General features: G+C 44.2%; 1 protein-coding gene across 1 annotated transcript in view; it reads left to right on the forward strand.

Annotated features, from left to right (window-relative positions):
* Positions 1–22,796, forward strand: part of GDF6 (growth differentiation factor 6) — a 137,213-nt gene extending 114,417 nt beyond the window's left edge. Inside the window, exon 2 of the mRNA XM_085605222.1 lies at positions 17,888–22,796. Coding sequence (XP_085461348.1) covers positions 17,888–18,756 — 869 coding nt within the window. The 3' untranslated portion in view covers positions 18,757–22,796. The remainder of the gene's footprint in view (positions 1–17,887) is intronic.
* Positions 22,797–27,868: the final 5,072 nt, after the last annotated feature.

The raw sequence follows: 27,868 nt of genomic DNA on the forward strand, positions 1-27,868 counted from the left end.
TTCGTTGTTAAACCATGCATGTTAATGGCATGTTCTTTCTAAAGGTTATCTCCGATCCCTTCCCCATTTCCATATACTGCTCCGATTCCCACCCATAAGCCCTTTTATTAAATACCCCTCCCTTTAACCCTAATATTTTACCCCTTCTCTACACAACTCCCTCATCCCTTATTTTTTTTTTAGTACTAATATCCCCCTTACCTCTCCAAGCTCTCCTCTCCAAGCTCTTCCGATGTCATCTCGCACGTCGTAAAGAGGAACCGGAAGTTTCTTTCCGGTTCCTCTAACAATGCCGATTTCCTTCACATCGCGACTTAAAATGGTGAGTTTTAAAAGCCAAAAAAGCAGAGATAAAACTAGCACCCTATCAACAACAGGGTGCTAACATGCAAATTGGCATGTTAGCACCCTTTTACTCTACGCTTCCCCTTGCATCTCTAATGAGATGCAAAGGAGGCGTTCCAGAGTAAAATAATAGGAGAAATGTCGGCAAGCGACATTTCTCCTATTATCAAGAATATCGCTAACCCTGTTAGAGACAAAAAAAGCAGCGCTAACCTCGGTTAACACTGCTTTTTTACATCTGGTATTTTTCTGACTTAGCCATGATATCCTATGGAAGGAGGATATCATGGCTAAATTTGTCTGTCCCTATCAACAATCTAACGAGAGATTATCGCTGGGTTTCCAGCGATAATCTCACGTTAGCCACTTAGCGTGAGGATTTTTATCGCTATTGAAATAAGCGTTGCTAATAGCACGCTATCTCAGCGATAAAAATCCACGCTAGCCAGCGATAATTATCCTAGCGCTAAGTGCGCTTAGTGATAATTATCGCCGGTTGTTGTTGATATGCCCCCTTGTGAGCCAATTCCTGAACAATTTAAAAAAGTTCTTTAGAAGATCCACTGTTTTCTTCAACCCTCCTGACAAAAACTGTCTCTTGGCTTGTTTAGGTTGTTTATGCTAGGTTTTAAGAGACTCTCAAACGATGGACTGGTCCCTAGGAGTTTTAGTGGGTCGCCAGCAGTGCTCAAAAGACTTAAACTTTTTTGTTTGCCCCTAAATTCAGCTGAGTACCACTTTGCTGAGATCAATAGCCTAGAGGAATTGATCTCCTTCAGAGGGGCACAGACATCTATAGCCTCGGCCAAAGCACCCGCAAAGTCAGATATTTCTGTTTCCACCGAGCTACTGTCTCTAACCTCAGGAGGGCTAACTAAAATTTCTACTGTTAATTCTCCTCCATGATCTCCACATTACTGGAGCCGGCCTATAAGTGTACGGAAGACCACTCGGCAGAGAGATGGAAAATTTAATCACGAGGAGTCCGACTAGGTGGTAGGGTCTACTGATGGTGTTTGAAATGGTAAATAGTAAGTCAAGCGTGTGGCCCGCAGTATGAGTGGGACCTTTTATTTTTGGGGTAAGCCATAAAATCTGCATCTTATTCTCCAAATTTCTACCAAGAGAATCCAGCTGATCTTCAAAGTGAAGATTAACGTCTCCAATATTAATACAGTGGTCAGCCTTCAATACCGCCAACTGGGAATTGTAACCAGTAATGCTTCTACTAATGTGGAAGTGGCATTGAATGACAGATGGAAAATCATAATTGATCAAGATTCCATCAAGGACTCAATCAGCCTAATACATTCAAACACATCCCTATACATTATGGCAACTCCCCCACCTTTCCTTCCAATGCGGTCACTCTTTAACAAACTGTAGCCGGCTGGTACCGCCATAGATAGGTCCGAGGATGACAAACTATTGAGCCATGTTTAGTGAAATAGTTGCCCACACCTTCATACAGTATTTTGGAAGTGATCTAGAATTTAAATATATACAGCTGATTGGGAGGTCCCTACCACTAAGCTCCCTATAGGGTTAAGAGGCATCATCCCCATGTGGGCACCATCCAGCATGCTCCCTCACAAATGAACTTTGTCTCTGGGACCCTTTTAAGGGCTCCCTTGGCCCTGCATGGTTCATACAGAGCCACCTGCAACTAGTATAGGAGAAAGGGACAAATATCGTCTTAGAAGCTCCTTTGTAGAAATTCTTCATGTTTTGAGCAGTAGAGGTCCATCATGGTGAACAAGGCCTCCCTCAAATACATAATAAAGGTATCTTTTATGGATTCAAATCAGGTAGGGGTCCTGGCGACAGGAAGCATTTGGGTGCAGTTGGGCTTGCCTTTATTGTACCTTAGGTGTAACCACTGCACGCTTTCGCATGCGCAGATGCGCTGCGTCGGCATTAAAATCTAAAATCAGCTCACTAGATCTATTTCATTCTTTGAATTTTCTTGTTTGTGTTTAATCTGTTTTCTATCCCTCATTTTCACTTTGATTAGTTTTGTCTTTCCCTTGCCTTTTGTTTTTTAGAAATCCTGTTTTTCTTAAGGCCTTTACTGCATTTATATGACCAACATTCAACAGTGTCTTCGAACTCTCGTATTCATGCATGTAAATCTCATATATCTCAAATTCCAAATGATCTGTATCAGCGTGTAGGTCTCTTCATCTAAATCTCATATACAGGTTAGAATTAGTTCTCTAATTGAACGTTACGTTCTCTAGTTTTCAACTTTCTTGTCTATCAGTTGAATTCATACTCTAATCAGCTGCTTTCTTTTTTTATTTTCAATGATGAAGTGTGCAATGTGCGTATTTCTTGGAAACACCATTATTTTCTTTCCAAAAGGCAACAGGAAGTTCTAACATGTTGGAATATGTTACCCAAAGAACTCGTCAAAATGAAATTCATTTATAACGGCACGGGTCTAAGATATTTTTTCCCTAATGACATGTGATAAGGCCTTGCCCAGCAGGCATTTTGTACTCAAATCAATTTCTTAAATCATCAAAGCAAGGTGAGGAGAGAGATAGGCCAACAATTTTATACAGACACAAACATATATATATTGTGATCAAGCTCGCGGACGCGAGCGAAACGCGTCATGGCGGACACTATGTCTGATGAATGTAATGGACATTTCTCATGCCGAATAAATTAATGTCTGCACTAATTCCAGACTCCTGTTGGTTCCTGTAAGCCTGAGCATATCGAAGAGGTCCCTGCCAGCGTCTTTCCCGCCCATGGTTGCTAGTGGCGGTGCTGGACTAGTTTTTTTAAACATATATATATATATATATATAGACACATATTAGTTCATTCGGTGATCACATCCAACAAGTGTTTCTTGGAATCAGCTTAGTCAGGGCAACCAATCAAAATAAACAGAATATACATAATAGGATAACTATACAATATGTACAATATGTTGAATACACATTAAATTGTCACAAGTTTTTTGTTTCACTATCCATTTTAAGCCCCTCCTGATAGTACTGAAGTACATATATAACTCTCATGCAGCTCCTAAAACCTTTAACCTATGCAGTTACTAGGGTACCTTTAAGCAAGAATTATTTCATTTTTTGTCTATTATGCAAATACCGGATCTGTCGTCATAAGGTATGTCTATTGATTAGAGTAATAGATTTTCTCTTCACAATTCCAATACCTTTTGAGCTATATGCATACTATTTACAAAACATCCTATAGTCCCCACAACCATGCAACAATAAAACATGCCAATCTGACCAATTACGGTCATTCGATAGAACGAGAACATATCATATGGTAAAGTACCTAATCTAAACAAAACAGTTTAAATTAGAGCTGAAAAACACAAACCTTATCAAAAGCACTTTTGGTGCTTTCTACAAAGTATTGTAAAAATAGCTGTTTTTAATGATGAGCATTGACAATAGAGGCTTTATCTTGTTAGGGATGATGCCTTCATTCTATACCCCATTAATATCTGCAAAATATCTGTAGAAATGTCTGTAACCAATGGCAGTCAACATATGCCATACTGGGAAAAATTATTTTTCATTTTACATAGATTTCATAATTGTTAAACCAAACCATTCCAACGTACAGTCTTATCTCAAACTTGTTGCTAATTAATATTAATATTGAAGTAAAATGTGCTAGTGTAATTATCAAATAATATTTCACATCTATTCAAATTAAATTACAAAATAGTAAAACCAGTCTTAGTAAAACACACGTTTTGTCAATTAACTATACCAATTCTTGGAATCGACTTCCCAAACTATTATGCATAAATGCTCGTCTTTAAAAATGTTTGCTGTCTGTTCAATATTATTATGAAGAAACAATTCATATAGGAATACATCAAATTACAAAGCAGTGAGAAACGTATCAATAAAAACAGCAATTCATCAATATACATAACAAGGGTATTGAACTCACAGCCTGAAGTACACAAACATTCAGCTTTGAATACCTTAGCTATCGTCTTGATGATGCAGGGAAACGAAGTTCACAGCGCATAAGTAGAAGAAATGTCTGCTTACACAAGGTCAAAATGCCCAAAAGGAAAAAAAAAATTAGAATGCGATGTGAGAAAAAAATCCAAGTCACTGGAACGTATCCCATTCTAAAAATATCTCACACTCACCATATTTATAAAGTCCTTATTCCACTGTGTAGAGCTTATCTAGACGTATTGCTTTTTTTCTCAGACTTAGTTCACAACTCTATCCTCTTCTGCTGTCCTTAGATTTATTTTTCTAATACATTTATTATTTCCAATCTCAGAAGTTTTGTGAGAGGTACCAAAGTTCACAGCCATAGAAATTTCATATCTCCATCTTTTAATTGCACGGCAGTGTTGACTCCAATGATCCTTGAGCCACCTAATAGGATATGCTACCTTTTTTCTTACATATGCAGACAAAATCATTTACCACAAAACACTATGATACAATAGATAAAATCAAGAATTTTGAAATAATTATTCCCTAGTGAATGTGCAAATGCAGTTGTTATCTAAATTAAACTTGCAACATGAACACATATCACACTTGTGAAATCCTGGGGCCAATTTAGGAAGCCATATTTCCTAATTGGTGTTATATCTCTGATTTAGATCACTGGGAATCATTAAAGATTTAAATATTTTAGAATTTTGATCAATCATCAATCTTTTAGTACTATATTCCTTACTATCTTCATCTCCTAGAAGGATATTGTTTTCTCATAGTTTTATATATTTCATCGTATTTAGCTTTGAAATTAATGATGAACCTTATCTGAGTGTCAACTATTTTCTTTATATGGCATTACTTAAATAAGAATGCATATTATGCCCATAAAGTAGTGTTTGCTTGAAGTTTCTGGCTTCTCTGGTCTCTTGCGAGAACATGGCATACTTCACTGGTTCTCCATGTTCAGGTCATGATTATGAGGAGATCCAATATCATTGAAGAAGGAATCTGTTGGATTGATTGGGTGGTAGATAACTAGAGGTGGGAGAGCCAATAAATTAATGAAGAACTGAGCCAGAGACGAGGCAGGATTCTCAAGGATCTGGGTCTTAGAACCTGCACATACGCCATGCCTAAAAATGTTTGCATGTAAGTCATGCAACAAACCTTAAGTAAAATATGGCACAGTATCTTCAAAATTCTAAAAGTATTTTTTTAACATACAGAAGCTTTGACATTCATTTAACATAACATGTATTTCTAAAGTGCACCTTCACCTAAGGGTATCTTGGCACTGAACAACAGATTTTTATTGTTACCCAACAGTACTTATTTTATCGACTTCAGAAGGATGAAAGGCTGAGTGGACCCACCAGGATTTGAACCTCTGCCCATGAGGTCAAACACAGTCCCCTACAGTGGACACATTATTACAAGATATAATTTTTAAGCGTAATATTTTAACCATTCCTTTCCCTGCTCCAGTGACAATGAAATTGGTGAACTATGAGGCAAGTCCATTGTCATGTGCATCCACATTCTTAATGCTAGAAACAACATTGTAGTCTATTCTTTTAAACACAATACATTGTTGGACAGATCATATTCTGAAGCCACGTATTTGAAGGTGCTTTCATGTGTGATGCTGAAAAAGCAGGATTGGGGAAATAACATACTTACCTAAGATCACACAAATTGGCTAAGGGGGAAAGATGGGATTAATCCACTTTGTATAAATCAGCCAGTAAATGGGAGTTTATTTGTCTTCCTGTTTAGCAGAAATGATATAGCTTTGCTTTTAAATCTTTGTGCATGAAGGTAGAGCGAGGGGGGATGGCTGAAGCCACATTAAAGCTCTGCTTATTTTGGGATCGAGGTTCCAAGAGGACTCCCAGCTGAGCCAGGCATCTGACTCGGGCCTCCAGTGGCTTACCCACCTCTATAGAAAGCCATTCTTTCAAGTGTAATCAGCCAATTTACTAAAATCCCTTCTTGCTTTTAAAACCTCCTTAAAATATATTTGTTTATATTTTTGGATTACCCGTTTGAGTTACTGTGACAACTTGATTAGTAAAATACTATCTTAAACAAATATTACCACTTACAAAAACTTCAAATATTTAATACTATATTCTATAGACAGTCCAATATATAAAACAGGATAAGGAAATTAGACTGGGAAGCCCTCATTTTCACCTTTATGAAGAATCATTCTGAGATTATTGGGAAAGTTCCACCAGAGCAGATTCTGTTCTATGGAGGGAGCAGAAACAAACTGAGATGGATCCAGGATCAACATATTTTTTATGAAATGTGAGAGCTGGTGGTTGATAGCTTCTTCCAGACTTTTTGAGGGGCAATGCAAATGAGAGATTGGCCAAAAGTTACTTAAAGTATTAGGGTTTGCTGAGGTTGTTTTTTTAACAAAGGACAACAAATGCATGTTTCTGAGTGTCTGGAACTGTGGCTAAATGGACCAATGACAGAGGTGAGTCGTAATGGGATGAAAGATGCTAGAGGCAATAGATTATTGGGAGAGTTGGATTTAATCTTAGACATAAGACTCTCAACTTCTTCCATAGAAAGACTGCTGAAATGGGAGCGATATGGGCTACCAGAAGGTTCCACTGTCACCAGGGTAGAGAAGGAAGATACCACATCAAGTTGGGAGAGAAATTAGATGAAAGTGTGGCAATCTTGTGATGAAAAGAGAAAGATAAATTAGAGAAGAGCTCTTGAGTTGGAGAAATGTCTTTCCTGCATGCTAGTGGGTTAATTAAGTGCTTTTCTATACTGAAGATTTCCTTGGGAGTATTGTGGGAGATTTCTATTCTATTAGTGTAGAATAATTTCCATGAGGAACAAATTAAAAAGCTGTTATTGTTTGTTTAGGGCTTTGTAGATAGCTTTTTCCTTTGGTTGTAGGACAATGCTTGCAATGCTGCTTTGCAGGCCTCAGTTTGTTGCTGTACCAGAGTGCTGTGGGAGTTTTATGAAAGGAGGGTGTGGTCCGAATAGGGGTTATTGAGTCCAGAGCACTGCCTAGCCTTTGATTACAAATAGTAGAGGCTGCCATGATTTCTGGCATGGAGAACAAAACTTTAGTTAAATTGAAAGAATTAACAATGGCTCATCTGCCACTGGCTGTAGAGCTCCCTGGATTAGGTGGAGTGTAAAAATGGTTGCGAAATGGAAGTGCAGAATGGACAGTTAGGTGGTCCGACCACATAAGTGATATGTGAGAGAAAATGCAGGTATTAGGAAGGTTGATGAAGACGGACACTGAAAGATATCCTGTTTCATGGGTGTGGGTTGATGAGATCAATGACAGCTCCACCATACTGAGTAAGTCTGTGATCGAGACTGTGGCAGTATCCGAGGGATTGTCTTAGTAGATGCTAAGATCCCCAACCAGTGTGAAATTTGAATTTTTGAGAAGGAATGGAGCAAGAAAGTCAGAGAGGAGCAGAAAGGGGTTGTAAAACCAGGAGGGTGATGAAGATCACTGGTTCACCTAAGTCGACAGAAAGATTGTCTGGTATGGAACATGTGAATGAGGAGCAACAAATAATTGCAAGGCTTCCTCCCTGCTTCCCTTGATGGTTGACATGGGAGATTAAAGGGCCTGGTGGTATGGCAGTAGCGATATCTGGAGCTGAGGATTTTCTTAGCCAAGCTTTGGTAAGGAAGATGGCAATGGGGGGGCAGAGGATGTAAAAAAGTCAATTGGTGTCACAGGAGAGATCCACAATTATGTAGAAAGTAATTAGGAGAGTCACCTCAACACCACCCTCCTCCAAGACCCCCCAGTACCACTACCGACACCAACTCCGCAGCCATAGAATTTCACTGCTGGATTTCCCGCTGCGCTGACAAGCTTGCACCCCTATGCCACCCCGCCAAACTACGCCCTCAGAAAGCTGCCTGGTTCACCACAGAACTACAAGAAGCCAGACGATCCTGCAAACGCCTAGAGAAACCTGTCAAAACCAGAAAACCAAGGAAGCACTGAACAACCACAGGAGTGCCCTGAAGGAATACCACAAGCGCATAAGAGACACCAAATGGACCTTCATAAGAGACATGATCCAGACCAACATGACCAACGCCAAGGAACTGTTCAACATCACACAGCAGTTCACAAAACCCACTAGCGAAGCCACGGACATCACACCTTCCCAGGAACCCTGCGACAAGCTCAGCGCCTACTTCCACCTGAAGATCAAGACCCTCTACGACAACTTCAGCTAACAAATGCCAGACAGCACCCCCCCCCCCACGCTGCCGATAAGCCATCCATCATGACCTGGAACCCCGCTACCGTCGAACACATCACCGCGACCAAGAAGAAAACTCACTCAGGAGCCCTGATGGACCCCTGCTCACCACACATATTCCACAGGGCCGCCATGCCATCTCACCCGAACTAGGAAGGACCATCAACGCCTCCTTCCTGTCTGGCATCTTCCTAGATGACTGGAAGCGGGAGGAGGTTAAGCCCCTCCTCAAGAAACCGACGGCAGACTCAACAGACCTGAAAAACTACCGGCCCATCTCTCTCCTCCCCTTCGCGGCCAAAGTCACCGAGAGACTCATAAATGCCCAGCTGACCACCTTCATCGAAGAGAACTCCATCCTGGACGCCTCCCAGTCTGGATTCCGCTGCCACCACTGCACCGAGACCGCCTTCCCCGCTGCCACTGACGACATCCGCATGCTACTCGACCAAGGACACATTGCGGCCCTCATCCTTCTAGACCTCTCCGCAGCCTTCGACACCGTGTCACACTGCACACTCACAGCCAGACTGCACGACGCAGGGATACAAGGAGCCGCCCTCGACTGGATCCAATCCTTTCTCTCCGGCCGGACCCAGAGGATCAGACTCCCTCCCTTCCTCTGATATCAACTGCGGAGTACCACAAGGATCGTCGCTCAGTCCCAAGCTCTTCAACATCTACATGTCCCCCCTCGCCGTTATCGTCAGACACCATGGGCTCAGCATTGTATCCTATGCTGACGACACCCAGCTCATCCTCTCGCTCACGAAGAATCCTGAAGACACCAGACTCTGTTTCCAGGAAGGAATGAAGAACGTAGCAGCCTGTATGAAGGACAGCTGTTTGAAACTCAACTCAGGAAAGACCGAAGTCCTCATTCTCGGACCCTGCCCCTCCGCCTGGAACAACACCTGGTGGCCCTCCACCCTCGGGAATCCACCCACCTCTACAGACCACACACGCAACCTCGGCATCATCCTCGACACCTCCCTCTCCATGAACCGCCAAATCAATGCTGTTGCCTCCACCAGTTTCAACTGTCTGTGCATCCTCTGCAAGACCCTCAAGTGGATCCCCCCGACTGCAGAAGGACAGTCACTCACACACTCATAACCAGCAGACTGGACTACGGCAACGCACTCTACGCCGGAATCAACAGAACCCTTCTACACAAACTCCAAACCATCCAGAATGCAGCAGCCAGACTCATTCTCGGGACACCGTGTCACGAACACATGACCCATCACCTACAAGACCTCCACTGGCTCCCCATCGAGAAGAGGGTCACGTTCAAACTCCTCACCCACGCCTACAAATCCCTCAACAACATCGGACCCAATTACCTCAACGAGAGAATATCCTTCCACGTGCCCAAGAGGAACCTCCGCTCTTCCGACCTTGCCCTGGCAGACGTCCCCCGCATCCACAGAAACAGGACAGGCAGGAGAGCCTTCTCCTACATCACAGCCAAGACCTGGAACATGCTCCCTGTGAACATCAGATGCTCCATGACCCTGCACACGTTCAGGAAGGACCTCAAGACCTGGCTCTTCGACTGATCCGGAGTTGCTCCCCTTCCCCCCGGCGCCTTGTGTCGCTCACGGGTGAGTAGCGTGCTTTAAAAACCCCTGATTGATTGATTGAGCATTGATGCAATAACAGATCTTATAAAGGTCTAAATGCTGGGCTGTTTCTGTTAAATCTCTCAGTAGCATTTGATTCAGTCTCCCATGTCGCCCTCCATCACAGTCCACTTGATGCAGGTGTTTGTAAACATGCCTTTAGATAGATATGTTCCTTTCACTCTGCATGTAGTCAAATGATAATTCTTACCCCCTTAATTGGGTGTCCCGTAAGGATTGTAACTTAGTCCCATCCCTTTCAATATTTATATCCACCCGCTTGTATCTCTGGTTTGTTCCTTTGGCTTGCAGGTGATTTCACATGCAGATGATACCCAAATTATCATCTAATTTTCCAAAGCGTGCAGTCAGATGCAAGCACCCTTCTGCTGTTTTATGAGAGCACTGGACCTATGGATGCAGAAACATTGTTTTAACTTAAATAGTGAAAAGACCAAGGTCCTGCTTATTTGGTCAACATTCCATCGCCACTGAGACATCTCCACTATGCAACAAATGGGCATAGCAGAATGTGAGGAGAGACTGGCCTCTCTGCTGAGACCTCTCCCTAGGGTTGCAGGTATGTGTAATAGGTCATGGGGGAGGGACTTGCCTCTCTTCTGAGACCTATGTCTTGCATGATGGGTGTCCATAGTAGGGCAAAGGCAGGGACTGGCTTCTCGGCTGAGACCTTTTGCTTGGATGATGGGTGTGCATAGTAGGGTGTGAGGAGGGACTGACCTCTCTGCTGAGACCTCTACCTTGGGTGACAGGTGAGCGTAGTAGTTTATGGGGAGGAACTGGCCCCTCTGCTGAGACCTCTGTCTTGGATGACAGAATTGCATATGAATATGAATGTGAGGATGGACTGACCCATAACTGAGACTTCTCCCCATGGAGACAAGCGTGCATAGTAGCGTGTGGGGAGGGAATGGTTTCTCCACTGAAATCCTTCCTCACTGTGACAGGTGTGCATAGTGGGTATGGGGAGAGACTGGCTTTTCCACTGAGACCTTTCTCCAGGGTGAATAGTGTGCATAGTAGGCTGTAGAGACGAATCTGCTGATACATCTCCCTACGGTCCCTTTAAAGCATGGACAAAGTTGGCAGTTACACAGGACCTCTACCTTCCAAGGGTCCCATGTTAAAGTGATTGGGACATTCATAAGTCCCACATACCAACTAGATTACCGCATGCGAACTAGTTCTTTTCTCATTTTACATCTAGGCATGCTTACCAGAAACTTAGTGCACATGCCTGGCCTGCCAAACCTTAAACTTCCCTCTGTGATGCAGTTGGTGTCAAGATGTTGCATGTAAAGCACATATATAGTTCCAAGTGGAAAAGAAATGGGTTAATCAATGCTTGTTTAAGTTTTCCTTTGGTACTATTTTTGGGTGGGCAACATATAGCATTAGCTTTCAACTGTTGTTTGCATGTCCTTGTATTTCTGATTAAGAGGGCATGAATTAGCTTAAAAAGGGTGACAAATACATGTTTTTCAAGTGGGGGGCCCAAAATGTCTTCCCAGGGCCCAAAAATCGTTAAGATATTACTGTGGCTCTGAGTTCATGCCACCACTGCCGGAGATGTAGGAACAATCATAACCTTGCAGAGCTGTCTTCTTCTTGGGACCTAGAGGTACACACTTTCCACCATCTTGATCCTTTCCTGCATTGCTGTATCCCAGTTTAGCACATTGTCCATTGACCCTTCTCGGCAATGCATGCAGGTCTCTCTTCTCCCAGCTCTTCCATGTGCAAATGATGGATTTCATTTATCTGGCCACAATCTGGATTTTGGTGAAGTTCTCAACAGTTTCCCACCCAAAAGCTGGTCTATATCTCTGAATCTGTTGTTCATCCATTGAACTTATGTTACTTAGTGGTTGAACATCAGTACTCTGAGTATCGGAGCGGTTGTTAGAACCATAATTGTCCAGGCAAGCACTTTGTACACCTGTATGCAAATCCTGTTGTGACACTGCTGGGAAGAAGGGGAGACTGAATCAGTCTTTTGGCAAACCCAAAAAATGTGTTTAATGATTGGCATGCTTAACAACCCTATTCCATAACCAACATCTGAACAAGTAGAGAGGCTAATGCATCCTCATAAAAAAGGACTGTAAAAAAATTCTGAGTTGATAGACGTGAACGCAAGAAGGAGGCAGGAGGGGCCTGACAGGATCCCTGGGGGATTTTTCACATGGCCAGTTACAAATTGTGCCTATCTAACCAAGTTGTTACTGGTTACATAGAATTACAACATAAGACCTTTAAATACCAGTAGACACCAAGTCAAAGACACATCTGGAAATAATGGAATTATTTTGTAAAGCAAAACCCTTGCACCAGCAACTGGGTGAAATAGAAACCACGTTTAACTGTCAATCTGGAGTCCTACCAAGGGCAACTGGTGTCAGGTAAGGTGAGGTCCTTTTTTGTATTTCTTCTATAAACAGTACATATGGAGTGGAAATATCCAATAACACTGACAAGGCAGGAGAGCCTTTATTGGGGATCATAAAGATATTTCACCGGCCAACAGTGTTGTCTCTATTTCCCTCCTGGGACTCAAGGCGGAGTGTCATTCCAATAGATATTGCTGGGACACCAGATGTTCCTGAAGTTTCAGTGGGTTATCATTCTCCTGTACTTTTAACACAAAGGTGTACATTTTTTTGGGTTCACTATCCATGTGGAGTCTGTTCTTCCAGGGATAGTGGAGATGGTACCAGCATTAAGCAGTGTGGGCATTCAGCAGGAAAACATTCAGATGTAGTATTTTGATACCCTTTTAATTTGTGTGGTAAGTATGGTTAGGCCATGCTCTAAATGCTCTGCTCAGACTAAGCATGCTGCCGAGCCCTACATTCTGTTGTCCTCCACACCCTAGTCTTTCACACCTACCAGAGGCCTAAAGGCACCATAAGAAGGCCTCCAAGCAGTCCGCATCTGGTAAGAACATTCCAGCCATTATTGCAAAAACAGCTCCTGCACTGGGTAAAAGTGAGGTCAGCAGCCAAAAGCAAACGTCTCAGTCTGTGTGCTCCCAGAGTTAAAAGTTTGGATTGAACCATAAAAAGAAATGTGACACCAGGCCCCCTTGAATATAAAAGAAAACACGTGCAAAATGAAATGTAGCTGCTGTTCTGGACAGGGTTGTTGCAAAGTGGGTTTTTCCAGATACTGAGGTGCCTTGTTCCTTGGATCAAGTTTTACTGGAATGCCCAAAAATCTCCAGCGTGGTCTGATGACCCATCGGCATGTTCTCAAAGTAATCACGAGGTAAAGAATGCCCAGGTGCGCTTCGTGTCCCATCAAATCTGCTACTAGAGCAGGACAAAGAATTGTATGAGACCATCCAGGTGGACAGGCTGGTTTCCAGTATAGTTGATAGAACATCCATGTAGACCAGAGAGGCCCTATCTGTGACAGTACAGATAAGAAAAACAATTCATTGAAGAGAAACTCAAACGAGGTAATAGAAATAAACTTCACAATATAATTTACTGAACTTCAACAGGTCTTACTGGCTGATTTAAAGTCCCTTTATACAGCAGTGGATGGAGGAGCAGAATTCTCTGCCTCACTGGCGGTAATGATCCGATATCCAGGCTGTGTTTTTTAATGATGCTCGGAGTGAAGTTTATGTCCGATTGATTTTAGGAATATGTGCAGAAGGTTTGGGTGCCACCTTTTCCCATCACATCAGAATGCCCAGCTCCTGAGGTGTTGCACAAGATTGTTGGTGCCAGAGGTCAAGAGTGTGTGTCATGATAGTCCCACGGGCCTGGCTTATTTCTTCCTTTCCAATGATTCTACATGTCCTTCCTATCCCTTAGGGCGAGCAAGTGGAGGTGCTTGTGTCCTTATGGACATAAAATTATTTATTCCCTCCTACTCAAGTTAACATTGGCTACAGTACGGAAGCTTTCTCTGCCTCCATAGCCACTGCAGCTGGTTCACATGGAAGATCAGGATTTGAAGAACTTAGTACTGGCAGTGTGGAAGTTGAGAGAGTGGGCTCCAGCACAGAGGGCTCCCCCACATCTTGCCTTATAGCCATATACCAGTTGAGGTGGCCATGACCTGAATGCTAATAAATACCACTAGACTGTTTCTCTACACTGGTGTGCTCATAAACCGCTGTCCACTCTTTCCCATGGCATGTAGGCGCTTGCACAGTTCCTGTAATACAGTGCTCCCTGTGTCACAGGCCTGTGGCTCTAATGATGCACTGTTAGGATTTTCAAAGAGCCACGGGGTGGGCATGAAGAAGCGAAGGCTCTTGTCTCACCTTCCCGGCCCTCAATGAACAGCTGGAATGGTATGCTATATAGATGCTTTTCAAAGGTCCTGGCACACAGCTTTGGAATCCAGTCCCACCTGATATTCATGCTGAATCTTCTCTGGCTCAATTTTGAAACGTTTGAAGACAAGGCTTTTTGACAAAATTATAATTTGTGTCTTTCAGAGCGTCTGCAGCCTCACTGCAGACCTAATGTAGATTTGAGCTAACGTGCAAAGAACCTTCACAAGACTTTACGAGGCGCTATTTATATGACACACTAATATTAATAACATAAGGCACTTGGAATGCTTTTGGTCATGTGTGGGCTGGATCGCCGGTCTTTAGGCCCCTCAAAGGCGCTATAGCTAGAGCTCCTCCACCGATTGCAATGAGTGACTGGGCCAGCGGACTGTCCTACTCAGTGGCAGAGCTCACAGTCTGAATGAGTTTGCAGAACTGGACTAAGGAGAGAAGACGGACTCCTGAGCAGGGGTCAGGCGTGGCCCACTAGCAGAACACTTCATAGCAGCGACATGACCACCCACTCACACTTTTTTAAGACATTTTCGTCCTCAGGTGACTAAGATGATTTGGAGCAAAAAGGGATGTTGGGGAACTGAGCCCTGTTTGGAAATGTCTCGTTGTGCGCCACTGACACACAAACATTTCTTCCGGGTTCACAGCAGCCGAAGGCCCAGGGATTTTTCTTATGTTTTGTACTTGTTAGCAGTGGGCGAACAATTGAAGGTGGCTTTGTTGTACTTCAAATATAAGAACCGCTACGAGGATGAGGGGTGTGAAGACATAACTTACGTTAGTTAATGAATACACGTCGTCCTTACACTCAGTGCCAACGTCGTGCCTCAGCGGTGAGCTAGATTGAAAAAGCTGACTCATGGGCACAGACTGTGCCTCGGGCAATCTTATCAACACAGCAGAAAGCCTGAGCTTTAATATGAAATGAAGTGGTAATGTGAATGATATCACGTGTGCTTGGCGTGTATATTAACCATGCACACCAATAAGGGCAGGAACAGGACAGGGCATTCGAAATAAAAATGATCGCGCTGCCATTTTCATTATGAAAACATTATTAAAAAAATACAGTTTTACAATCAAAGCAGCCGATGTTCCCTGCACTACAGCGCCTTCTGCTCGGCTCTACACACAGGCGCTTTCTATTTATAGACACTTAGACAGTGTGATAGGGCATATCGCTCCAAGGGAACGGGTGGTGCGTACGAACCTGACAAGAGGTTACACGACTTGAAATACCCAGATAGGAGGTGACATTAAAAACACGCCTCTTATTCGGTCATGACCAGACAACTCGTGGGTATGTTGTGTAAATTACGGGCGAAAAACCCGCCAACGAAACCAAAGTGACAATTAACCAGGGAATAAAACACCGACCCGCCTCGGTGGCGTTAAACAGCAGAACAGTGCAGTTAACAAGCGCCCGTTCCACGCCAGGGATTGGTGAAAAGAAGGGATTTAAATTAGCGTCAATTAAACAATTTGGCCTGTCCCTTAAAAAAACATAAACGTACGAACCCGCTGAAATAAATACAAAGGTCCGCAGTGCAGTGCTGATGCGGGGTTCAGTTAACAATCTGCGCGGAGACCTCGTGCTGTCAGGCACGAGTGCCAGGCCGTGCCCAGGCACGGATTGGGACCCATCGCTTCCTAGCTTGGCACACCCCATGCCTGTTGGGACTTTATTCAGGTGTGTGATATCCTGCGTTGGGGGCCCACGTATGGACTCACCTGCCAGCATAGTTCCGGTATGTATTAATATTTCTTCTACCTGTAAAACACGCGGGGGCGTCGATTCTGCTCGGCCTCTTGCCTCATCTCGCTGCCTTCGTATTTGATATGACTTCATTGAGTCGGTTTACACCCCCCCCCTCAATATTTACGATTACTGTAATTTATGTTTCATATGTAATAATCTATTTCTCATGTAAAGCGGTGGGACACCTCCGCTTGTGTCCGCGCCATAGAAACCAGTCTAATGAACCTGCTCTGGGGAAAGCGGGTGGAGGTGCTACATTGCCGGAGTGTATTAGGACATTGGGAAGAGCTATATTTTAAAATCAGAATAAATTCAGCCTGGACGCCCTATGGCCTGTCGATGAAATGTGGGAGGGCTTCGGGGAAGCTGAACAGTGGGAGGGTAAACGGAGCGGTAACAGAAAACCCCTGTGAGAAAAGGACAGAGCAAACGCAGAAATGACCTTGGAAAGGATACTGAACATTAGATTTGGTTGTATCCGTTATTCAACCAATGTCCGTCCTTAGTTAACATGTAGTCAATTATTCTCACAGAATTACCTTTGCAAGTCTCAACGTTCCAAGCACGCACTGGTGTCCACGGTAGGACCAATTTCCCTTGGAAATTGTTCTAGGACCCTTGGTTTAGCAATGTATGGAAAAGTCAATAAACAGCGCCCAGCACTGAGGGGGCGCCTTATTCCCGAACCGAGAGCACGGCGCAGTCCTGTTTACGGCCCCGCGTGCCTGGCACGTAAAGAAGTGAGAGCACAGGCGCTGGGAAGACGAATATTTGTCGGGCTGTAAAGGCGTGAAAATCGTGGGAATGCGATGTGCTGTTCGTGCTCTCTGTGGTGCTCGGCCCACGGCCGGTTAAACAAGGGGCGAGGGCTCTGTGTACTGAATATGGCATTTAACAAAAGGGCACTTCTCAGACCTGCCCGACATGTTGACAGACAAATTAACGTGGATTGTACACCTTACAATGGAGGCTGCTAAATAACTAAGATTCCTCCATATCTCCTTTCTTTATTTCCTTGAAAATGTGCTTTCTTTTTCTCATTTCATTTCCCCCGTTGTGGTTCTTTCCTTGCCCCATTCTATTTCGATTACTTTCTTTTTATTTTTCAATTTTGTCTTTATTTCATGCTTTTTTTTCATTACTTACACTCCTCTTTCCTTCCTTTCTTTCGATTCCATTCACTCCCTATCATCCGTTTTCCCTCCTCTTTATTTTTCATTTGCGTTATTTTTATTTTCGAAATTTGAAATGCTTTCTTACGCGTGCTTATATATAGCGCTGTTTTGATGTTCATCTTTTTCCTCACTATTTTTCGTTCTTTCTTCTACTTTCTTGTTTGCGTTATCTCTCAAATTTTACATTATACAAAATTCAATTTGTGAGCAATTATCTTTTTATTATCACTGTACTCATTTTAATCCTTATTGTAAACACTCTACAATTTTGTTCGCAAGCTTTCAATGACCTGAATTCCCATTGAGGGTAGAGGTCTGTGGTAGCGTAAATATACCTTTTTCAGGTAGATGTACCCTTTTCACAGAGACCTTTAAGTGAAACTGACGGTAATTATTTTTTCTCTTATCTTGCAGACGATCTATCCCACAGTCCTCTCAGGAGACAGAAGTATTTGTTTGATGTGTCAACTCTGTCGGACAAAGAGGAGCTGGTGGGGGCTGAGCTCCGGCTCTTTCGCAGAGCCCCTGGGGAAATGGCCAGGCCGGGTGTATACCACCTGCAGCTCCACTCCTGCCTGTCTAGGACTCTGCTGGACTCCCGCACACTGGACCCCCAGGATGGGGGCAGCTCGACCTGGGAGGTGTTCGACGTCTGGCAGAGCCTCCAGAGCCCCAAGAGGGCCGGGAAGCAGCTTTGCCTGGAGCTTCGTCTGTCCGCGGATCCTGGGGACAGGGCCGCGGACCTCCGGAGCTTGGGCCTGGCCCGGAAGGGACGGCCACAGCAAGAAAAGGCCCTCCTCGTGGTTTTCACCAAGTCCAAGAGGAAGAACCTCTACCACGAGATGCGGGACCAGGCTAACTCCTCGCACCAGGCGGAAAAGGAGGCCAAGCTGCAGTTCAAGAGCCGCCGGAAGAGGCGGACCAGCTTCGGCAGCCGGCACGGAAAGCGGCACGGCAGGAAGTCCCGCCTGCGCTGCAGCAAGAAGCCCCTGCACGTAAACTTCAAGGAGCTGGGCTGGGACGACTGGATCATCGCCCCCTTGGAGTACGAGGCCCACCACTGCGAGGGGGTGTGCGACTTCCCTCTGCGCTCCCACCTGGAGCCCACCAACCACGCCATTATCCAGACCCTAATGAACTCCATGGACCCCGGTGCCACGCCCCCCAGCTGCTGCGTGCCCACCAAGCTCACGCCAATCAGCATCCTCTATATCGACGCCGGCAACAACGTGGTGTACAAGCAGTACGAGGATATGGTGGTGGAGTCGTGCGGCTGCAGGTAGCAGCGGAGGTAGCTTGGCTCTGACAGGGACAGCGACAGAGCGGGCTGGCCCGGGCTGAGGCCTGCACCACTCCAGTCACTGAAGGGGACCTGCCCTCGCAGGACTGGACCTGGGGGAGGAAAGGAAACCCCCCTGTGTGTGCGGCGGTGTGCTGCTACAAGATGGCAGACTCTGACCACTGAAACACACAATGAACTGCACACACGTCTATATACCGATGCTTTAAACGTATGGAAGTAAGCAAGTGAAGACAACGTTCACCTCTGACCAAGCCTAGGCCGCAAATCAGTTGCTCATTTCCTTTAAAGTGACCCAAGCCACTGCAAATGCAACATTTGGCAGCTTTTCTCCTTTGGATATTATTTAAAAAAGCACTGCTAAGCACAAGATTTGCAGCCCACCTGAGCGCCTTCCTTGCTGGATGTTCTGTTCTGATCCCAAAGAGGGAAGTGTAGGGATTGTGGTGGGGAGGAATGTGATGCCTTCTCCCTGTGTGAGGGCCCAGCCCCTGCATATCAGGTCCTGGGAGCCTTGTCTGGACACAAGGGGGATTATGTTGCCACCTCTGTTGGTTTTTGGAGTGTACACAGGAGGCAGTGACAGGCACCTGTTCAAACTGAGCCTCGAAGGTCCATGAGAATAGCAGCATACGGCCCTTAAACCACTAATGCTTGGGCCGAAGGTCAAGACCCTGACACCATTGTATTTATTTTTATTGTCTATTTTAGTGGCTGTTTTCCAGCCTCTAACCTTGAAAGCAATTAAAAGAAGCGTTAAATAGCCCTATAAACACAAGACACATTCTAATTGAGTGAGAGAGAGAGGATACAACTAGTGAAGTATAAAATGAAGATGAGCGGGAAAGACTTAAGACAAATATATAGATATAAATTCTTACGAACACTGTCGTTCACCTTCCAACCCTGCACAGTTGTAATGCTCAGCCCAATAAATAGTCTCTCCAAATGTTTCAAAGAACAGCGTTCACTCTGGTTATTCCACATTTTTTCATAGTTTATTAAAATTGCTCCCAACTCATGACGTGTTTCGGCCACATAGCAAGGCATTTTGGCTTTGTGTCAGGATGCTATGCAGACAAAACACATCTTAAGCTGTGAGCAATTTCAATAAAATACAGAAAGATATGGAGATATCCTGAGTGGTCAGTGTTCTTTGAAACACACACACATATGCACAGTGAACATACATTAAAATAAATGTGGGCCAATAAGCACATGCAGTGACTGCATATTCAGACAGTTATTGCCTCAGTGCAGAGGTCAAATCCTGTGTTATATGTTTATTTTTTATTTTTATGATAGTAGAGTTCCATCTTCTGGATCATAACACCCTTGGATCTTCACTGCTCAAACTATGGGTCTATGCAATGAGACTGGTTACGCTGAAATACATGTGGCTGTTTACAGCTAATGCACATGAAATAACAGCATGGCATTAACTTATACAGGGACGTGCAGACAGATATATGCAATTTATTCTCATTGCTGTGGGAGGGGAGGGGCACTGTGATGCAAGAGATGCAAGGCGTCATGGCCTCTCCCCAGACTGAAAAGTAGTGTGAAATAGCATATTACACTCTTTACAGATGTATATATCTGCCAACTTATTCTGCCTATCTACATGTCTGTATGTGTCTGTACACCCAGGTCTCTCATTCCCACTGGCCAACCACATACCTGCTTAAACCTTTAGAACATGGTACTACTTCTTCCCCTCTGATGAGCTCTTCATCCTCTCAGCAACGAAGGAATGGCGTGGACTCGTCAACATGTCACATATATTCTTCCAGTAAAAGCCTATGCTCTTGGCCTTGTGATGTATGCATGAATTCATGCACCATCCAGATTTAAACAAGGCTGCAATTTTATGTTACACTGGAATGTTATCTACCCATCTGTTGATCGCTCTACTTATTAATCCATCTTTTCATCCATCTGCCAGTTTGTTATCCACCTACCTATACACTGGTCTGTTATCTGTTGATCTGCCTGTTGACCACTCTATCTACCTATCTTTTCATCCATACACCAATTCATCTACATATCTATACACTGGTCTGTTATCTGTTGATCGCTATATATTCCCATCATTTTATCCATACTCCAGTAGGTTGTCCATCCACCTGTCTATACCCTTCTCTCTTATCTTTACTTTGACAGCTCTGATTACCTACATTTTCAGCTACACACTATTCTGTTACCTATTGATCACTGTATCTTCATATCTGTCTTTTCACCTGCACACCGATCTGTTGTCTGCCTGCAGAGTACTCTTATCTTTTCACCCATTTATCCAGACAGGGGTGAAGCTTGGGGTGGTTGGAGGAGTGGGGGTTACGGTGTTAAATGCCCCTAATAAATATATTTTCGGACAAATAGTTGGGCACGAGTGCTTTCAGCCGGGTATGGTGAAGTGTCTGTCGTATATCACCAGATACATTTTACATATATACTGTAAAAAACCACACACACACTCACTCCTCTCAGTTTTGAAAGTCTAAAACAATGTTGGTTATTTTTATACAATCTTGTGTTTTCTCTTACTTAGCAACCCTCCTACTCTGCATTCCCCTCCCTGCCCCTTAAGCCCCTCTCATGCACCTTAACATTAAATGCCAGCATGACTGTTGAAAAATCTGAAGCCCAACCGCCCCCACCCCATTCTCACTGGCCAAGCTGCGCCCCTGCGTCCAGAAACAATTGTTCTATCTGTTTACTTATGTGTCCAGCTGTCTTGTATCTATGCTGTCTGACTGTTCACACACACATTTCTCTAGATATCTGTCTGTCTTCCAGAGACAGAAAGTGGAGAGACAGGAGGCGAAAGAGTGCGACGGGAGCTAGAGACAGCAAGGGGGCGGGGGTATCGAGAGAGATAGAGAAGCCAAGAAAGCGGACACACAGGAACTGTAGATGAAGGAGAGAGTGTCGAGAAGAGAAGGCAAAGTGGCGAAGAGCTAGGCAAAGAAAAAGAAAGAGGTGGCGACGTGTGGTGAATGTGGACCGAGACGAAGCTGAGGCAGGGTTGGTCCTGAAGTCAGACGGGACACGAGAGGTCGAGGAAGGGGGTTGGGAAGGTGCAATCCCGCCTGTCTCTGAAGTTTGAGTAAAAAGGGTTATTTCGTTTCACCCCTCTCACATTCCTGCAAGATTACCAGCCAGAAAGCGCCTGGGGCCGAAAGCAAGAACGAATGACAAGGGAGGGGGGAGCATTGTTGAGGGTTGTAATTACCAGTTAGGTACATTTTAAGACGTGGTAATGAAAAACTGTGAAAAGAGCAAAGTGTCGCAGGGAGCTGGACGGCGGGTGGGCGGGAGAAGCCCCCGCACCTCCGCAGAACTTTAAAGTGCTTCGGTTTCCTGAGGGAGGAAGAGTTGTCATTTTATTCTGCACATTTGAAAGCCAACACGCACCGATCCTTCTCTCTCCGTCATAGTTCCGAAATGTGGCTTTATTTATACGCAAGGAAAGAGCACTTCCGGAAGCGGAAACGCAAACATCGCCTTCTTTCTCAGAGACCCGCCTCTTCTTCATCCAAAGAGCACGGACACAGATCCCTTAATAAACTCAAGCAGCCGTGGCGATTTTTAATGCACATTTTCTTTGAATGCAGAGTTGTTGAAGTCCAAGCCTGTAAATATTCCCTTATTTAAACGGACTGGCGCTAAGCGGAAGGCAACAGCTGCACATCCTTTTTAATGTACAAAACAAGGACACGTTTTATGCACTCGGAAATGTATAATTTGTAATATTTTTGTAAAGGTTATATTTGAGTTGTACAGGGTAAATCACGGTAATCCATCTGATATATTGTTACTTTATTTTTTCCACACTATTCCTGTTAAGTGGCATTGCTGCGGTAATATTTGAGAAGGGTTTTTCATCTACCTCATCATGATACACGCACCTAAAGCTCTCATATTCTATGAGGTGAATTCGTACTCGCACTGTTCTGCAGAACAGGTTTATTTCCCTCGACACGATTCCACCCTTGGCTGTTCAATAAAGTTGTTTTGCCCATGAGGAACACCTGCCTTTAACCTGTTTTATTTCTTGTAAAGTTACACCAGCATTTTCATTGGCACGTGGGCAGAAAGGGTGCACTACCTGTCTTTTCACATTGCTGCCCTACCCCCCTGCCAAAGAACCCTCAGAGCCTCTACAGATGTTTCTCTCATTTCAGATAGAATTTGGAATACGTTCCTAAGCGGTGGGATAGTTCATTACGGTAAGTTGAGAGAATACACTGCGGTAAGAATTCACACTGCCAGTCGCTTTTTCCCTAGTTACCGAGGATCACACATTTTCGGATGGGGAATAAGATGCCGGGTCCTCTATCACATCCATTTGCCAATTTTGGGACCTTTTCAGCTCGGGGAAAATGTCAGTGGAAACTATTTTGGTTTTCCTGAGTGAGGTATTCGGTGGTTGTCTTTCCCCTGGAAATACCACCCCTTATTTGCCCGACTCCTAACGAGGGCAGAACAGTTTAATAAAAAAAAAGAAACCGCCATGAGTCAGTGAGACAGTCCATTTCGGGCCCCATTTCAGGTTGGCCGGTAAAATACTAGGGTTCTAATAACGGGCCTGGTACTACCAAATACAGTGGGTGTTAGAACTCTGTTTTACCGGCCATTATGAGCTTGAGGGTTAGAATGGCGACTAACGCGCGAGACCTGGAATTACCAGGCTCTTTGCTACATCCTTTCCCTGAATTCTGGGCCTTTCCCGCTCATTTCTTCCACCTGCTACAGGAGGATGGAAAATGTGAGCAGAAACGCAGGCAGTTGCGCCAGGTGCAAAGCTGTACACGTCAAACTTTTGTGCAATGACCACTCCTCAAAACATGAAATGAAGCCCTGAGAGGGTAACACTGGATACTTCCGGAGCAAGTGACACAGCTCACTTACAGCACTATTATTGTCATGAGGAGGTGAGACAAAACCTCGAAACTGTCATTAACTATACCTTCATGAGCTGGTTAGATAGCTCTCTTGGGGGCATATTAACAAGCCAGGCGATACAATTATCGCCGCTTTAGCGGCAGAAAACTGCCGCTAAAACGGCGATAGTGGGCTTGATAATATGCTCTGTGGAATTCCAATTAAAACCCATGTTAGATGTGAAGGACATCCAACATGGGCTTCAATTGGAATTCTCTGCGGCATATTATCAAGCCCATTATCGCCGTTTTAGCGGCAGTTTTCTGCCGCTAAAGCGGCAATAATTTTATCGCCTGGCTTGTTAATATGCCCCTACGAGCGTAATTATAGGAATTTCCCAAGGTAGTAACACAGCTTACTCACACCGCTATTATTGTCAAGAAGAGGTGAGATACGACCTCACAATTTTCATTAACTATACATTCATGAGCTGGTTAGACAGCTCGTTGAGTGTTATTATAGATTCTTTCCCAAGGCAGTGACACAGCTCACTCTCAGTAATAATATTGTCATCAAGAGGTAATCTAACACCTCACAACTGTCATTAACTATAGACCTTGTGATATAGCTCGTTTAGAGTGTAAGTATTGATACTTCCCCCTTTTTTAAAAAAAACATATATTTATTAATTACCCCGAGATATCCGTAATACAAATGATTCAAATGTGATTAGCAATACAATGTGAAAATTCATACAAAGCATACATACATGTCATTTGTACAGATGCGTTAAGAACACCCTAATAAAGCATTTCATCTTCTTACATTAATACTAAAACAGTTATTAAAACGATTTCAAATGGTCGGCTAATTGATTAACTAGGCAATCGGTATCGTTCATCCAATTCATAATAGGGCACGAGATCCTTTACCCCAGCTTCCTGGCCTGCCTACCCATACATGCAAATAAAGCTGCCTCTTGGTTGTAAATCCCCAGCAACCGAGTTAACCATAACTGAAAAGTGGGGGGCTCCTAGTCCTTCCATCTTGCAGCAATTAATATCCTAACTTCAGCTACACAGACATATAGAAAATACGTCTGGGGAGCGCCCTATCTACTGCTGCTACCATGGCCCAATACGATAAGCGTGGAGCCCAGCTAAATCCTGCGCCCAAGCAGCCCTTCCCCGAAATGCACCAGCCCATCTTTAAGAGGGAGTTGTTTAGGTAAACAGCCTTTAGTGCGCATACCATACTTCGCAAGTGTTACTAGGTTGCGATGTTACAACTTTACCATTAGTAGGCAAGCTGCTACATTGCAAGCGTTGTTACAACAAATGGTTGTAATGGTATGAGCTATCCACATCGTTGTTTGGAAGGAGCTTCCGTTTCCAAATAAGGAAGTGCAGATCTGACCTCACTGGAAGCCGCTGGAAGCCGGAGAAGAGAGGAACCACCGAGGACAGAGAGAGGTGAGTGTAGTTTTTTTGTGTCGTGCCGGGGCAGTCTTTTAGGTTGTAGGGTTGTGTTTGAGTAGTGTACGGTCATGCTGGGGCTAGTGTTTTAGGGTTTATGGTAGTGATGTGGTGTATGTGTAGTGTAGGGTAGTGTTTTAGGGTTTAGGGTAGTGTCGGGGGTCGTGCAGGTTAGTGTTTCAGTGTAGGGAAGGGACTGTGGGTAAGGGCAGGGTCGTGCTGGGGGTAGTGTTTTAGGGTTTAGGGTAGTGTTGTTTTGTTAGTGTAGTGTAGGGTAATGTATTAGGGTTTAGGGTAGTGTTGGGGTGTAGTGCAGGGTAGTGTTTGTGTATAGGAACAGGACTGGGGGTCGGGGGAGGGTTGTGCAGGGGGTAGTGTTTTAGGGTATAGGGTAGTGTTGTGGTGTTTGTGTAGTGTAGGGTAGTGTTTTAGGGTTTAGGGTAGTGTTGGGGTGTCGTGTAGGGTAGTGTTGTAGTGTAGGGAGCAGACTGGGGGAATGGTGAGGGTCGTGAAGGGAGTAGTGTTTTAGGGTTTAGGGTAGTGGTGTGGTGTTTAAGTAGTGTAGGGTATTGTTATAGGGTTTAGGGTAGTGTCGGGGGGGTGGTGAAGTGTAGTGTTAGAGTGTAGGGTCCAGGCAGGTGGAAGGTCATGTAGGGGATAGTGTATTAGGTTTTTGGGTAGTGTGGTGATGTTTAATTAGTGTAAGGTAGTGTAAGGTAGTGTGATGTAAGTATTATTTTAGTGCGATGTTTTTGATTAGCATAAACCATATTACATTTATAACCATTTGCTTTATAAATGCATGCACAGTTAACATTTGCGAAGTAATGGTTTATGCTAAGTAAAAACATGCGAAGTAATGGTTTATGCTAAGTAAAAACATCGCACTAAAATCATGCGAAGTCTTGGTATGCGAAGTATCGACATACATCCACGATCAAAGTACATATGCACTAGTGTGGCAGGGCCTTCCCCACACCTTGGACATGGATTCCAGTGTTCTTAAAATTGATACATCTATTGATACTGGAATTGACCGAAAGAGATATAAAACCTTGGGAAGCAGTGTCATCTTTAGGACATTACTCCTACCAATAACAGTTAAATGTAGCCCATTTATATTAACCCTGGGCAAAGCACCACGCTACGCTCGCATAGTTTGCGAAGTTTGCGCTACTTCGCACTGCACGAAATGCACGTAGCACAGTGCAAACACGCGTAGCATAGCGTAGCGTAGTGCAGCTGTCATTTTTTGCTTGCTCGCGGTCCTCAACGTCTAGTTGGCGACCGCGAGCAAGCAAAATGACATCCCGGCGAGGCTTTTTCCTCGTTCGCGATCAGCAGCATCAAGTTGCTGATCGCGAGCGTGGAAAATAAACCTCCTGGCGAGATTCTCAATGCGGGGAGGTCAGGTTTCTCATTGTAAGTGGTCGCGTATGCTCGCGACCACTCGCGATGAGAAACTACCAGTCCGCGTTGAGAAAGCTGCCGCTCGAGTAAAAATCTACTCGAGCGGCAGAAAACTACAGCTCGCACTGTGCAAGATGCCATTTTCAATGATTGCACAGTGCCGGATGCTTGTCCACACTGTGCAATCATTGAAAACGGCATCTTGCACAGTGCGAACAGGGTACTACGCAGTTCGCGAAGTGCTACATGTAGTTCGCGTAGTGCGAAGTGCACTTTGCGTAGCTACGCGTAGCGCTACTTCGCAAACTATGCCCAGGGTTAATTTATATGTCTCAGGTCTGTAGATATAGTGTTTATCAGTGGATCAAAGTTAATCTTGCCTATAGTATCTACCTTTGGGCTAATTCGGTGACCAGCTCACTTACAATACTATTATTGTCAAGAAGAGGTGATGTAACACCTCACAACTGTCATTAACTATACCTCCATGAGCCAGTGAGATCGGTTGTTAAGAGAGGAATCACAGATACTTTCCCAAGACAGTGATGCTGCTCACCTACAGTACTATTATTGTGAAGAAAAGGTGATATAACACCACACAACTGCCATTAACTAAACCTTTATGAGCCGGGAAGATTGCTCTTTAAGTGTGTTGTTAAAGACACCTTCCCAGGACAGTGACACAGCTCACTCACAGCGCTATTATTGTCAAGAAGAGGTGATATAACACCTCACAACTATCATCAACTAGAGCGTCATGAGCTGGTGAGACAGCTTGTTAAGAAGGTAATTATAGCTGCTCTCACAAGACAGTGACACAGCTCACTTACAGTACTATTAATGTCTTCAAGAGATGATGTAACACCTCACAACTGTCAATAACTATACCTTCACAAGCTGGTGAGATAGCTTGGTGAGAGTAATTATAGATTACTTCCCAAGACAGTGGCACAGGCCACCTATTGTACTATTATTGTCAAAACGAAGTGAGATAACACCGTACAGTTGTCATTAACCATGCCTTCGTAAGCTGTAAATATGTATATAATAAGATCATATATTGAAATGGTTTTTGACACTTAAAGATTTAAGCACATAGGCACCACTGCACCCACGACGGATTTTCTTTTAATTGCTCACTTGGCGGTTTTACCATGGTCCCTTCTCACCTTCCCAAGATGTCTGCCAACCTAGTGCCCCATTCCAAAATGGCCCCCATACCGGCGCTTGCACAGACCTCGTCTGTATAGTCCCTTGTCAATTGTTACACAAGTGGACGATGAGGCGCTTACATAAACAGCATGTTCCGACCTACAATGTGTT

The sequence above is a fragment of the Triturus cristatus genome, chromosome 5_1 (assembly GCF_964204655.1).
Source record: "Triturus cristatus chromosome 5_1, aTriCri1.1, whole genome shotgun sequence".
Taxonomy (NCBI): domain Eukaryota; kingdom Metazoa; phylum Chordata; class Amphibia; order Caudata; family Salamandridae; genus Triturus; species Triturus cristatus.